Source organism: Tursiops truncatus, chromosome 1 (assembly GCF_011762595.2).
Source record: "Tursiops truncatus isolate mTurTru1 chromosome 1, mTurTru1.mat.Y, whole genome shotgun sequence".
Classification (NCBI taxonomy): domain Eukaryota; kingdom Metazoa; phylum Chordata; class Mammalia; order Artiodactyla; family Delphinidae; genus Tursiops; species Tursiops truncatus.
Window position 1 is genome coordinate 50,859,824 of NC_047034.1, and position 15,105 is coordinate 50,874,928.

At 34.9% G+C, this 15,105-nt stretch overlaps 1 protein-coding gene across 4 annotated transcripts in view; it reads right to left on the reverse strand.

Annotated features, from left to right (window-relative positions):
* Nucleotides 1-15,105, reverse strand: part of RALGPS2 (Ral GEF with PH domain and SH3 binding motif 2) — a 322,932-nt gene that overhangs the window by 77,602 nt on the left and 230,225 nt on the right. For all 4 annotated transcript variants that reach the window (XM_019952266.3, XM_019952267.3, XM_019952269.3 and 1 more), the window contains 2 exons: nt 12,723-12,815; nt 5,808-5,934 (listed from right to left, as the gene is read on the reverse strand). In XM_019952266.3, the coding sequence (XP_019807825.1) occupies nt 5,808-5,934; nt 12,723-12,815 (220 nt within the window). The remainder of the gene's footprint in view (nt 1-5,807; nt 5,935-12,722; nt 12,816-15,105) is intronic.

Here is a 15,105-nt window from a genome sequence, read left to right on the forward strand (position 1 = left end):
TATCACAAGTCTTTGAGTGGTCTAAAGTAAACTTCAGAAAATATACTATTAAAGAATGTTAGAAGAATTTTAAATATATAAAAAAGAATGAGGGTAAAAGGGGATATAAATGAGGTAATGGAAAATGGGAATGTAATTCTGGCTAAAGAAAAAGCTAGGGCTAGCTGCCATTTGGTCAGAGCTCATTCTCAAGATTCAAAAGAAAATGACTGAACATGCTTTATTGCTGTTTTAGAATTCAATATGTAATCTTAACGAGAAGAATAAGGTAAAGTAATCCGTGGTGTGTATTATATACAAATTAAACAAAAGAAAGGAAAATGGAATAAAACTCTTAAAATATGAAAAGCCAATGACATTTTTTGACCATTAGGCATTTTTGAGATCAGTGTCACAGACTTCTATACATTTTAACCAAGTAAAATTCTACCAATGGGGCAGGAAAACAATCTCATTAATTCCCAGAGAGCTGCAGAAAGCTTTGGACTTTGTTGAAATTATCTGAATAGAAATGCGAATAAAAAGCTACTATTTTTGAAAATATTTATACATAGATTAGCAAAAATTTCTCTAACGTAAAACTAAAGAACTATATTCTACTCAGAGATCAACATAGGTTAAAAACTAGTGAAACATAAAAGAGGATCAGATAAAATCTGAAAGTCCTTGTAAGTTTAGGCATGCTTTAAACATCTCATTAGCTGTGATGAGGACACCGCTATCAAGGCCTAGTAATGCTATGTACCTCTTTCATGACATAGGATATAGGAGAGATTATTCACAAGGTAATGACATCAACTTGAGCCTTTGGCATTAAAGAGATGTTAAGTTCCACAAAGGAAGGAACAAAGTCCATTTTGATCCCTGTTCTACATCTATCACCAAGAATAGTGCTAAGCAAACACTGGATGGCCAGCTGATGCACCAAAAAGAAAACTGGGGGTGGGTAGGGAGTTGTATACAAAAGTGCACACAAATAAATGTATTGTATTTAAAACAAAAGAAGTTGCTGGAACAATGGGAAGAGCCAGAAAGGGATCATATAATTAATTAAGTCAACCAATAAGTAAGTGCGTGCCTGCTTTTATTCTATATGCTAAACATAGAGCCCTGGACCAAGACAAATTCAGGGCTTGTACACTGCCGAGGGAAAGAGATTAATGAAAACAAAATGGTGCTTGTCAGAGGACAGGGGATGAGAGGGGCACTATATTCCATATTACAGATGGATATAAGGACAGCTTTTCTCTTCTTAAAAAAAAAAAAAAAAAAAAGGCCTATTATGAAAATCTTTAAGTTGGGGCAGGGGACTTTCTCTACAAGAGATGGAGTCATACGTAGACACATCAAAACAGTGTACTCATGTCCTACAGAAGGGCAGGAGAGTTTAAAAAGACTTCTCTGTAACATTCTGCTTCTACTTAATAGAAAGCAATGTATAGAACTGCAACAACTTATTTCCATAGTTCTAAAAACATATGCTTTCCTTCTCAGAAAACCACCTAAGCTGGTTGAGCTACTGCATCTTCCCAAAATTACATAAATAAAGTAGAAATGAGGTTAGAAAATGCACATGAAAGAATATTTATCATGTTTCATACAACTAAATTATTTTTGCACAATGTTCTTTTTCTCTCTCTCCAGCAAAGCAAAACTTCCCATGCCAAATTCTGCAATAAGCTCCTTAAGATTGTTCTCCAATGACAAGAACAAATGAGTGCTGTTAATGATTTTCAGATTTAAAGCAATAATTCTCATATAAAACAATTTTTTCCTTGAGATTTGCCAAACTATTTCTCTCCAGAAAAACTGTATCCTTAGTCTAAGAATTTTTCACTATATTGTCCAGGCTGACTAATTTTTACCTTGAATGCAAACCAACAGAAGAGACAATTTTTCAAGGGATGATGAGTTGAAAGCCAAGAAAACATTTTCTACTTCTTATAATTTAATCCACATTGAATTATAAATAAATCTGGCAGTATCAAAATAAGAGTTTTGTCAGCATACAAACCTCCATATTCTTTTTTAAGCTTCACAAAAAATGGTTGGTTCTGATCATAATTTTTAGGGGCAAAAACACCAACAGTTTGGATCATGTCTCTCATGTTAAGAAATAGATAATTAGCCTTCACCTTTTCTCTGTGCACTGTAGACAGATTCTTTTGATTGATACATTTGTTCCAAAAGAACCTTTGCAGACATAATGGATGAAGGGTAGCATTATGCAAATTCTGTATATTTGAAGAGAGATAGTTAAATAGGAGCTACCAATATGAATAATGAGCATTATCTTTCAAATGTCTTCGGGACAGGTTCTCTCCTATCAAATGTACAGCATCTTGTAAATGTTGACATTTTTGGCATCTATCTGCACTGGGCCTAGTTTAATATGACTGGTAAAAAATTCTGAAATAAAGAAAAGTTAAATTTAAAAATCATAATCCTAATTCATTTTAAATTAGAACAAAATATGAACAATGTAAATATTAACAGGATATAAACTATTGTAAAATCTTCATTCTTCAATACACTTCGGTATTGAAGATTAGGAATGAGAAAATGAACCAGCTGTCTATGACATAAATAAATCAAGCAGTCAAAAAGTTGTATGAAGTTGAAAATGCTTCACATTTTCTTAGGAAAAGCATGTATGTTTTGATAGATGGAATGAATACATTTAATCTCAAAGTTTGTGATAAAATGAAACTGTCACTACATTAAAAAGACGATTTTCATGCTGGAAATGAACTAAACTGAGTCACAATAACTTGTCTGACAAACGTTTCAATGTTTCACTTTCCCTTCCCAAGTCTACCAAATGTTTGTGCCAAATGTTCCACAATCATCTTACATTCTCAGATGCTTCTTCACAAACTGGTATAGGGATGAATAATTATATGAAGAATCCAATGTATAAAATTATGTAGATGCTAAAGTGTATGTTCTCTATTTTAAGTTAAGTTTTTGCCATTTCCCACCCCCCCCTTTTGGCTTCTAATTCTTGAATAACCCTCAGAAACATGCATCTTGCGTCAACAGAGAATATAAGAAGTGGAGGAGGAGAAATCCAGTAAAAAAAAAAAACACAAACAAAACTCCCAGGTTTCTAGGGTGGTGGAGCAGTGCAGATAATGCAACACTGTGATCACTAGTAGACTAAGCCAGGAAATAAGATGGGGATCAGGTATGGAACAAGGGGAAAAATGATGAGTTTACTTCTGAACATGCTAAATTAAGAGTTACCAATACATATCTCGTTCAATCAGTATTTGAGTATTTGAGTACCTAAAATGTTACCAGGCTGCAGGAATTACAAAGACAATTAGATGTACAGGTCTAGTCTAAGATTTGGGAGTCATCAGGCAATATACAGAAAAAAACTGCATGAGACTACTCCAAGTGAGCGTATAGAGGAAGAAAAGAAGTGGACTGAGACCTTTATAAGAACAGATTTAAGAGAAAGGCAGAGAAAGAGAAATCGATATAACAAAAGCCAGAAACGCAGAAGGCAAATCAAGAGAGGCTGGTGCTACAAGTGGAGAATTTCAATAAGCAGAAATAACTAGCATCAAACTCTCACAAAATTACAGGTAATAGTGAGAAAGGAGATTCTGGGTCATGAGAATATATAAACTGAAAAAGAACTGAATTGAGGAGTCAATGGAGACCAAACTGAAGACACAGGAAAGATCATGGTTCTATTATTTTCTCCAAACCAACTTCTGCACCTCAATATTTGCCTCATTTGCTTTAACCCACAGGAACAATTACTCTGTTTTAGGTACCAGTGCTGGGAGAAAACAGGTATATTCTTTAATGGAAAACCTTTCCAGATTCCACTATTTCAACGATTTCCCACCCCGCCCCTGTACGTGCATGAGAGTACGCTTATGTGCACATGCACAGACAACATCAAATCTTGTACTGAAGTCTCTACTGTGAATAAATATAAAACAAAGACCTCTGAACTAGACATCAGAGCACAAGGATTTATATTGTTATTTTCTCATTTTCAATAGGAAATAATCTTTTTCTAAAAAATACAAATTATGAAATTTGAGAAAAACATTTCAATGACAAAAAAAATGCAATCATAGAATCAGTAAATTTTAGAATGAGAGTTTAGCAGGTATAATTGGAAAGATGCTAGATCAGAACTTCAGATTTGTCATTAACTAGGTTTTAGGATTATGAACCAGCTCTTTTACCTTTCTGGACTTCGGTTTTCTCAATTGTAATATAAGTGAATTAGATACAAGAGACCACTGTGGTCCCAGCCAGCCTTAAGAAGAGCATGATTCTGGTCCTATGTGTGCTATTTCTAGGTAAAGAAAACAAGGCTTAAAGAAGACAATCCAATGACTTGAAAAGTTAGTATGGTAGAGCCATTTTGGAATTTATGGTTCCCAATTCTCAGTCTAATGTTCTTTATGCTATAAAAAGTTTATGTTTTTATGGAGTATGAAGATATTGATGACTTTTTAAAATCCTCTATTCTTCCTCTCCCCAAATTACATCTTTCAAGAATGGGCACAGCCAAGGTGACAAGTGGTAAAAAGTGAAGCACATGCAGAATGTCTTTCCTAATATCCAGCTTACAGCCTCTCTGATTGAGTCATGCTTATTATGGCCCTGAACTATTTATCAAAGAAACAGACAAATGGTATGTAGTGGCCACTATCTGTACAGTGCATAGGAGTATTCTGCCTTCAATTCAGGGTGTATAACATTCCCCATTATCACTGGAATTCTAGAATGTCCCACAATGGTCTAGTAAGTTCAAGTCTTCTCTGACAAACTAAGGCTGATGCCGTAGAGCAACTGAATGACAGTGTCATCAACTGTCTTTGTCCCTACTTTGTGTTCCGGTCACTGGTATTGTAAAGACTTCAAAGTTTACACTGTAGAGTCTCCTAAACTAGTAACAGGTTTTTCCATTATTTTCAAAAATAGTTATGGTGAAATCCAGTATGAGTAGTTACATAAAAGACAAAGTGGAGATAGGGGAGCAAAGGGGATACTGGGACAAAGCAAATGTTATCATTTGATTACTCTCTACATGGGATCAGACCAATTTATTTTAATGCATATACTAGGTATATATAATATAAAGTATTTTCTGTATTTAAATTTACATATACATTTAAAATGGTATAGTTTCAGTCTTTTTTATTCAAATACCTGATAAGGCACTACTATTCATATTTTGTTGAACATAAGCTTATAATGTTTAGGTTCAATACTTCTTGGAATTCATCAACACTGTAAACTATACAGTAAAGAGATACATTCTTAGGCAAATAATATGTCAAATACAGATTTGTCTGTCTCAGCACTGAGCTAAATTTCCACAGCTAAACAGCTAATTTCTTCCAGGAAAACAGTAACACCAATATTCATTGAGACTGCTTTTCATAATTCACTGTAAAATATCTGCCAACTACATAAAGCGAGAACTCACAATGTTGCAAATAAATTCATTAAATCTTTTGATCAATTTCTTTAGTTAATGTTAAATATTTTGACAGCATTAAACTTCACTGCAAACTATTGGTTCATTCTTTAAAAGCATTACTAAAATAGGTAAAACATATTGCTTTACCATATGGTCCATCTCTAAGAAGACATGAAAATACACTCCAGGTAATAAGTTAACACATTCCTCTAGTCTATTTTTTCAACTTAACAATCCTTTAATTTCTTTAAAGGACACACGAACTTTTAAAATATATTGAATTTTATATAAACTACTGATTAAGGCAGAGCAACAACCAGGCATAATGAACACACATGATGTAACTCACCTAAATAGGGAATGCAAGGTGTCATCTTTAAGCTACTTATATAGTCTCTGAGTCTTTTGTAGTTATCTTCTTTACTCATTACATATTCTAATTTTTCAAAGGTAGTTTTGTCTTTTCGACTTAATAACTAAAAAACAAACAGAAAAGCCTAAGTTATTTCCGAATCCGATTTTATTATAGCAAAGACTTGAAGTTATAGTTACTATAAATTTGAATTTTAATTTCAAAGTTATATCTTCTTTAATTATATTTTGGTAGTATATAAATAAAACAAAATCAAACATGTCTATTAATATAATAAACCCAAATTCATTATTTTAAAAATACAATATACTTTGTATGTACATAAAATAATTAACTTACTAAGTAGTAAATTATACATTATTTCTTATCTTTACTATTTTAAATGGCTAAATAATTTTTATTAATCATTTTCCTAATTTAAAATAATTATGGGGCTTCCCTGGTGACGCAGTGGTTGAGAGTCCACCTGCCGATGCAGGGGACATGGGTTCGTGTCCCGGTCCGGGAAGATCCCACATGCCGCGGAGCAGCTAGGCCCGTGAGCCATGGCCGCTGAGCCTGTGCGTCCGGAGCCTGTGCTCCGCAACGGGAGAGGCCACAACAGTGAGAGGCCCGCGTACCGCAAAAAAATAAAAAATAAAATAATAATAATTATGTATTCATATTCAGCTCAAATGCCCAAATATTTTCATGCATTGTCCCCTGCCTCTTCAAAGATAAATCTTACATAATCATTAAGAAATAAATACTGCATTTCATAATTTAAGTAATAATTTTCCTTGATAAATCTAATCATGGCTAGTCCTACCAGTAACTATAAAACTATGATTTAGGGTTTCCCTGGTGGCACGGTGTTTAAGAATCCACCTGCCAATGCAGGGGACATGGGTTCGAGCCCTGGTCCGGGAAGATCCTACATGCCGCGGAGCAACTAAGCCCGTGAGCCACAACTACTGAGCCTGTGTGCCACAACTACTAAGCCCATGTGCCACAACTACTGAGCCTGTGCTCTAGAGCCCGTGCTCTGCAACAAGAGAAGCCACCACAATAAGAAGCCCACGCACCACAATGAAGAGTAGCCTGCACACCACAATGAAGCGTAGCCCTCGCTCTCCGCAACTAGAGAAAGCCCATGCACAGCAATGAAGACCCAATGCAGCCAAAAATAAATAAATTAAATAAATAAATTAAAAAAAGAAAAACAACTATGATTTACATGTTTGGATTTTTGACATTTTTTTCTTTGATCCCTTTGATCAGTGCTATATTGCATTACAGTTGATCAATCAACAGCAGCTGTTTTAGGAGGCTTGAGGAGTAGATTTGTAGTGGGTGCCCTTTGAGAAAAAATGGAGCTATCAAGGGGAATAAAAGAAAAGCAGGGTCAGTCACCCAAAAAGTATTAACTAAAAGATTCAGAAAATATGTATTTTTAAGTATTCCAAAGACTCTGAAAAAATTTTTTCTCTTTAAATATGTGAAGTTACTATTTCATTATGATGTAATCAGATTTCACTTTGTATCACAAAATATTTACGTTATTTTATAGTAGGCAAAACACTTCCACCAATAAAATTCTAATTCTCCTATGAGGTTAACAGAAAAGTCAGAGGATTGATTTAAAGATGAGGTGACTGAGATTCAAAGGAGAAGCAGTACATATCAACACTCATCAGTCATCCACTCACAAAGACTAGGTCCTGTTTTTCAGGGTCCTGTTTTTCAGTCTGGTCCTGGAGACAGAAAACTCTAACACCTGCTCTTTCTAGTATTACAAGTAGTACAGTTGGAATTGATGTTGGAATCTATTTTTCACAGGCTCCAAGAGGCAGATTACCGTTGGATAATCTTTATCAAGAAAATGTCTGACCAATATCCCTCTCTCTTTAAAACACAAGAGTTCAAGGAGTTCTTTGCCTGAATGTTTTAGATAGATTTTCCAGGGTCTGAAACACTGGTTTCACAGCTTTTTGTGGCCCAGCTTCAACACACTTGATCGGCATTTTCAAGATTAGGTACAACTCTCTGCTTGAGTGACCTGTAAATCCAAACATCCTTTTCTCTCCCACATAACAAAGCATTTAAATGTGCAAAATATACTGACATGACATAGCAGGGATAAAAAGAAACTTATTCTTTTTTTCCAAAGTCAATCATTCTAAAACTCTGGTACAGTATCAGGAGAAACAAATTACTTGGGACTCATAACTGATCTTGACACATCTGAAACACAAAACTAAAGAACCACACAGTCTAACATGTATAAAAATAACTTATATTTTGGAATTTTCATAACAAATCAATAACTAGATTGAAAGGATTCACTCTCCAGTGGCATAGCAGAGACTTGTTTTCAGAAGACTATTTTAAAAGGCTGTGGTAAAATATACATAATATTTACCACTTTAAACATTTTGAAGTATATAGTTTAGTAGCATCATCGGCCAATCACTGCAACCACCCAAGGACAGAACTCTTTTCATCTTCCCAAACTGGAACTCCACACCCATTAAACAGAAACTCCTCATTGCTTGTTCCTCCCAGGCCCTGGTAACCACCTTCTACTTTCTGTCTCAACCAATGTGACTACTCTTGGGACCTCGTATATATGGAATCATTCAGTATTTGTCCTATTGTGTCTAGCTCATTTCATTTAGCATAATATCATCAAGATTTATCCATGGTGCAGCATGTGTCAGAATTTCATTCCTTTTTAAGGCTGAATAATATTTCATGCTATGTTTATACCACATTTTGTACATCCATTTACCTGTTGGTGGACATCTGGATTGTTCATACCTTTTGGTTATTGTTAATCATACTGCTTTGAACACTGGTGTAAAAATATGTTTGAATCCCCACTTTCAGTTCTTTTGGGTATACATCCAGAAGTGGAATTGATGGATAAATGGTAACTCTATGTAATTCTAATTTTTTGAGGATAAATCCTACTATTTCTAATCATTTTTTTCTGACTGTGCTGGCTAAGATCTCTATGTTGAATAGAAACGGTGAAAATGGGCATCCTTTTCCTTGATGTTAAAGCGAACGTTGCTAATATTTCCCCCACTTGGATTTTTTCTGGTACATTCCCTTTGTCGGTTTTAAAGAAAACCCCAAACACTCTCAATTCTTCATTCATATGATCTTTATTATCTTCTAACGTGACCCGATACCCTACCCCTCTCAATCCTTTCCAACTGTACCCTCTAGGACTCAGGGCCCGTTCTCTGCAAAAGTCCCATCTTTGACCTTTTCTTGAAGCATTCTCTTTCTTTTCTTACAAACGTTGTAACATCAGTCTGGAGTTCAGTTAGGTGCCGTTCTTCCTCCTTTCTCTTCACAATTCCTTCCAGCTTATTGTCACACTATCCTCCCCAAAATCTTCCAGCTGCTAATTAAGTTCAAGCACTAGATCAGTGCTGTCCAATCAAATTTTGTGTGATGATGGAAATGTTCTACGTCTGTGCTGTCCATACAATAGCCACTAGCCACATGTGACTACTGAGCATTTGTAACATGGCTAGAAAGACTAAGGAACTGAACCTTAAATTTTATTTAATCCTAAGGATTTAAATTTAATAGCCACATGTGGCTAGTGGCTATAGTACTGGACAAAAGAACACTAGATTACAACACTTATATTACTGTCATTAATAGAGCTACAAGTTATTTTCCCATCATTAAGATTTTAGTAGTTGGAGAAGAAGAGTCTATGAACCAATATTATTCTTATATCCTGATGACTGCAGTCTTTATACAGACGATACTCCCAATACCCTGGTTTCTAAGTTTCTTCACTCCTCTTTGAATCATCTCATCTTCCACCACTCAGCCTCCACTCCCTAGGACGTCCTGAACCCAATAAATATTTGAGGGCACCAGGATTTCCACCAGTTACCACACTACCTTTTCAATGTTCATTATCTCTTTCCTTTTACTTGGGTTAAACTCCTCGTCTATCACTAAAACAACTTTTACTTTTGACTACTTTATCTCTTATACTATCCTTGACCCCTCTGTGGTACAAACAAGCCTAAAAAAATTCCATCCCTGCTTAAATACAATTATCTGCACTTCTCCAGGTTAATGCTGAACACCTGAACCTGGCTGGAGAGTACATAACTTTCCTGACTGGTTTCACTGTAAGTTCCCGACCAAAAATCTCAAATGGACCTTCATAAGACCTACCAAACCTACAATGTTTCTCTAGTTAATTCACTCTCACACTCTCCTAGATGACTTTCATCCTTTCCTCCTTCTGCAAACCAAGACCTCCCCCACTCTCAACTAATGACCTTGCTTCTTATGTCTTATGAAATAAAGCATCAGAAGAACTTCTGCAGAATCCCACCACCAAATCTACCAACATACCTGTGTCTGTAACCAAATGCATCCCCTTCTCTCCTGTTAAAATGGATAAACTGTTCCTGCCCCACTAGAGTACTGGACCTCATTCCCTCGTGCCTAATCTAGTAGGTATCACTGGAGTGACTCTTTTTTCTCTTACTATTTCCTCATTCTATTATATTAGATCATTGCACCAACATACAAATATATTGTCATGGATCTCATCTTCAAAATGAAAACAAAACGCCACGAACCTTTAATATCCTATTTCCCTCCAGCTACTGCCAGATTTCTCTACAGGACCTCACCCCAGTCCTTTACAGCAAAATTCCTCAAATGCATTCTCTGTACTTACTGTCCCATTTTTTTCTCCACCATTCTCTCAAATCCAATCAGTCTTTCACCCCACTACCGTACTGAAGCCACCTCTGCCAAGGTCACCAATCCTTTCCAACTGCCAGATTCAATGGTCATCTCAAAGTTCTCATTTGACACAGGTGAGCACTCTTTCTTGAAACACCTTCTTTACCTGACTGTGGAAAACTTCTACCCGGGATATTTCCTTTGTTGATTACAACCTCATGTTTTAAATACTATCTTTATGCTGATGATCACAAAAATGTATCTCTAGCTCTAACTGTTCTATTAAACTTGTATACCTAACTCTGACCTTATAGTTCCACGTGAATATTTTATCAGCCAACTCAAAATTGATATGTATAAGATAGAACCCCCCCCAACACTCCTTCTCTATACCTCCCTGAATATCAGTAAATTGCATCTGCATTCTCTTATTCGATGCCATCTCTCTGAATTCAGCTCCTGTCATCAACTACTCCTTAGCTTGTTTCACTCTGCCAACACTGACCACCCTGCTATTCTGTGAACATTGCCAGGCCCTTTGCACTGGCTACTTGTTTGGAATTCTCTTCTCTCAGATATGCACATGAATGTTTTCCTCAGTTACTCTAGGTCTCTACCCAAATGTCACTTATCAGAGCCTCTTACCACACATCATAAAAAGGAAAGCACGGAAGTATCTTATATCTCACTTACTCTGCTTTACTTTTCTACAGAGCGTTTATCACTATTTATGATATATCATTCATTTATTTACAGCTTATCTTTCCCCAGAAGAATGTTAGCTGTACAAGAATGGACTTTGTCTGTATCATTCACTATGCATGTCAAGCAATTAGACAGTGCCTGGCACAAAGTGGAATATTTTAAAATTTAATATAAATACCAAAAATTTTATTCAGATTAATAATAGAGCTGCTACTAAATTTAAACAAAATTATTCTCCATGCAATACATGAGGGAGACAACGAAAATAACTTCAAGGAAAATAAAAATTAACTTGAGGGAAATGTATCTCATTTCTAAACCACAATATAAACCAGAGTATAATTCTTTTCCCTAAAACTTCAAAGATGGAATTCATAACTGTATATTTATAATCATTTCCATTCCCTCATTAAGTTCAAATTTTAACAAATAAGGTCATCATTAAAAATAATTTTTAGAGTAGGAAAACCGTTCACTCAGGTGTTTCTAAAATACAAATAAAATATAAAGAGGATCATAAACTGTTCCAAGCTAATGTTTTTCCAGTATAGAAATCTACCCTGATTTTCATGAGAAACATCTGTCTCTTCAGATACTATGAAAAGTGAAAACAGCACTAGGCTAATTAAAAACAAAGTTATATTTTATCAAGTAAAAAAGTGTTTTAAAGTCAGTCAAGTCTTTATTACAGGACAGTAAGAACACACTAACCCTTTGTACAAAATGTAGTAAACAAAATCATTCCTCTTTTACATTAAAGAACAGTATTAAATATGAACAGATTTAACTGAATCTAAAATTTCAGTTATATAAAATCTAAATGAAAAATATCTAGAAACCTTGAGGCCAGTATCCGGTTAATCAACTGTAAAAGTACACAAATTTGCACAAGTAAAAATTCACACCCTGACCTTGTTAAAGTAATAGAACCAAATATGATTAGCATAATACCACAATGTGCAGAAACACTGCCTACTTTCATGTTAACTATCAGATTTCCCATTGTTCCTAAGGAAACAACCTGAGAGTTTATTGACTAAAAAATAATGGAAATCTGAATCAGTAAAATTTTTTTTGAAAATTACAATTTGTATCTTCCTCAAATTTTCCAAAAGCATAATCTTTACATGATTAACACAATTTTTTTTTTTGCATTTACACTTTCCCATCAATAAGCTTGAAATGCTATGTTGTCAAAGATGTTTAAAGAGGTTCTAGAAAAATGAGTTCCTAAAGAGCAGAAACGAAGCACCAAGTTGTTAATTTACCCAAAAAATACCTAACAAGTCTAGTGAAATACTTATTTAAGGAGAGAGAAAAAAGTATGTAGGTTTCAAAGAACAGTACAAAGTACTTCAAAAATCCTTATCTATTATCATAATATTAACCTTACTAAGAACTATAAAAGGAACTAACACATCTTTACTTCCAACAGGAAGTCTAACCTTTCATTAACTAAGGAAAATTACTCACCGCCCATGTTTTAGTCAACCTGAAAATTGGGGCACTCTGTAAGCCAGAAACCACTGCCATAAGTGCGTGAAGGTTATTCAGCTCGTACAGTTTCTGGAAGATTTAAGAAAAGCAGGGAGGAGAGATGAAAAATAAACAGCATGAATACAAGACAACTTTAACAACAAGTATAATCTAGGCAACTGGTAGTGTTCTAGTACTTATTACCCTCATTGTTGAGATTTGTCTTTGGGGTATCCACTATATTTACAGTAAGCTGATTTCGGCCCACAATAGAACTTCCACATTCTAATTTGGCACTGCCCCCAAGCTCTGGGAACAAATCTACCTCTAGTTGTGTAATACATTAAGAAAACCAAAATTACGGCTCAGTATCAAGGTTACCTGGTATGACCATGCATCCTCATTTCTTGTAAGCAGTTTCCTTCCTTATACTGAAATATTACTAGCCTCTGCCTTATGATCTGAGTTTAAAGGAAGGGTCCATGCCCAGGATCCTGATCTGGTGTCCTACTCAGGATCCTCATTATTCCAGGGCTAGGGTTCAAACCTGCTTTCCATAGCCCTCCTCAATTTCCTGCTTCCTCCTGGCTGAATCTTCAAATCCTTTGTTCCTTGTTCATGTTGGGATATCCACCTGCTTCCCAATACCAGACCTTGCTTTTTACAGCCTCCGTGCAGAAGGCTCCCATCTAATGCTAGGTTCCAACCGTTTACCGAGAGATCTACTATTTTTGTCAAATTATTGCTAATTGCCCAGGTTTCTTCAAACTATCAGACGCTTACATCTCAATGGTCTTATCATTTAAAAACTGTCCTCACCATGAAGCGACTCCAAGGCAAAAATGGCCTGTTCTGAATATGAAAACCAAGGCAAAGTGAAGGGTTCTATTCCTCTGAAGAACCCTAACTAATACCACCTTAACTCAGGTCTCAAAGAACCCCCATAAAATTTCAAGAAATATGAACTCAAGTAAGAGAAAAAAAGGAAAAGGATAAATACAAGGAAATAATAATTCACAAATGGAGAACATCAGGTATTAGTCTCAAATAAAATGAAGATTAAAAATGAAGGCATTATCTAGAAAGCAACATAAAAGCCAAAGGGTCTTTTAAAAAATGTGAAATAAAAGGTAAAGAGACATCAAAGGAAGAGCAAAAAAGGCCAACATTTATCTTAATGGAGCTTCAGACGGACATGATAAAAAACAATGGGGTAGAAACAATATGAGAGATAATGGTGGATTATTTTCTCAAATTACCAAAAGACACTAATTCCCAGGGCTAGTAAGTTCAAGAAATCCCAAGTAGAGTAAATTAAAAACAAAAACAACTGTAAGTCTGGAATAGCATTTTTCAAGAACAAGGATGACATAACAATGCTTCCAGACAAAAGAAAGAGAACTTTTTAAAAAGATTTAAAAAATGGTGCCAACAGGATTATTCATATGGAAAAATATGAACTGGAATCCATAATTCCTACATATTATATCTAAAATTTCAGATGAATTAAATATCAAAATCAAAGCTGTACAACTTTTAAAGAATAATATAAGAGAAAATCTTTGATATTCTCAGAGGTGAGAGTAAGATATTTAAGTGAGATATTCTTAAATCAGAAAATGAAAGTTACAGATTAATACATTTGACTATTAAAATTAAGAGCATCTATATCAAAAGATAACATGAAAAGAGTTATAAGACAAGTCACAAATAGGAAGATGTATGCAAAGAATATAGCAAAGAACTTTAGTATCTGGAATTATATTTTTAAAACTGCTATAAAAATCAAAGACCAATACTATAATAGAAAATTGTTCAAAGATCTTGAACAGACATTTCAGGAGAGAAAACCTAAACAGCCAACACACAAAAAATGTTATTTTTCACCAGATTCAATGAAAGTTAGTGGTGTAACTGTCATTTCTTTGAAGATAAATTTGTCTTTTCTCCCTATATTTCTAGGGCTTTAACCTGCAGTTGAGCACCAAGAGACTCACACATGAATGCTTTATAAGCAGTGGTACTTATAACAGCAAAAATCTAGAAACTCCTGCCCAAGTTTCTAGGCTGTCTGCCCTACAGATTTCAGATTTGCGTTTCCCCCCACCTAATCACACGAGATAATTCCTTAAATCTTTTTATACATTATATACATATATATATGTGTGTGTGTATTTTTTTTTTCTGTCTCTACAGAACCGTAACTGAAACAACCTACTAAAAGAAGAGAAAGACCTGCCAGTTTTATAACAAACTGAATACAGAAGGCGAGTCTAACTACAGGGATTTAAGAGACAGAAATGAGACAAAAAAATTATGAATTTAGGGCTTGAGATGAAAGTAAACACCGTCAAAAATAACTCAAAGCCTAAGAGTCTGA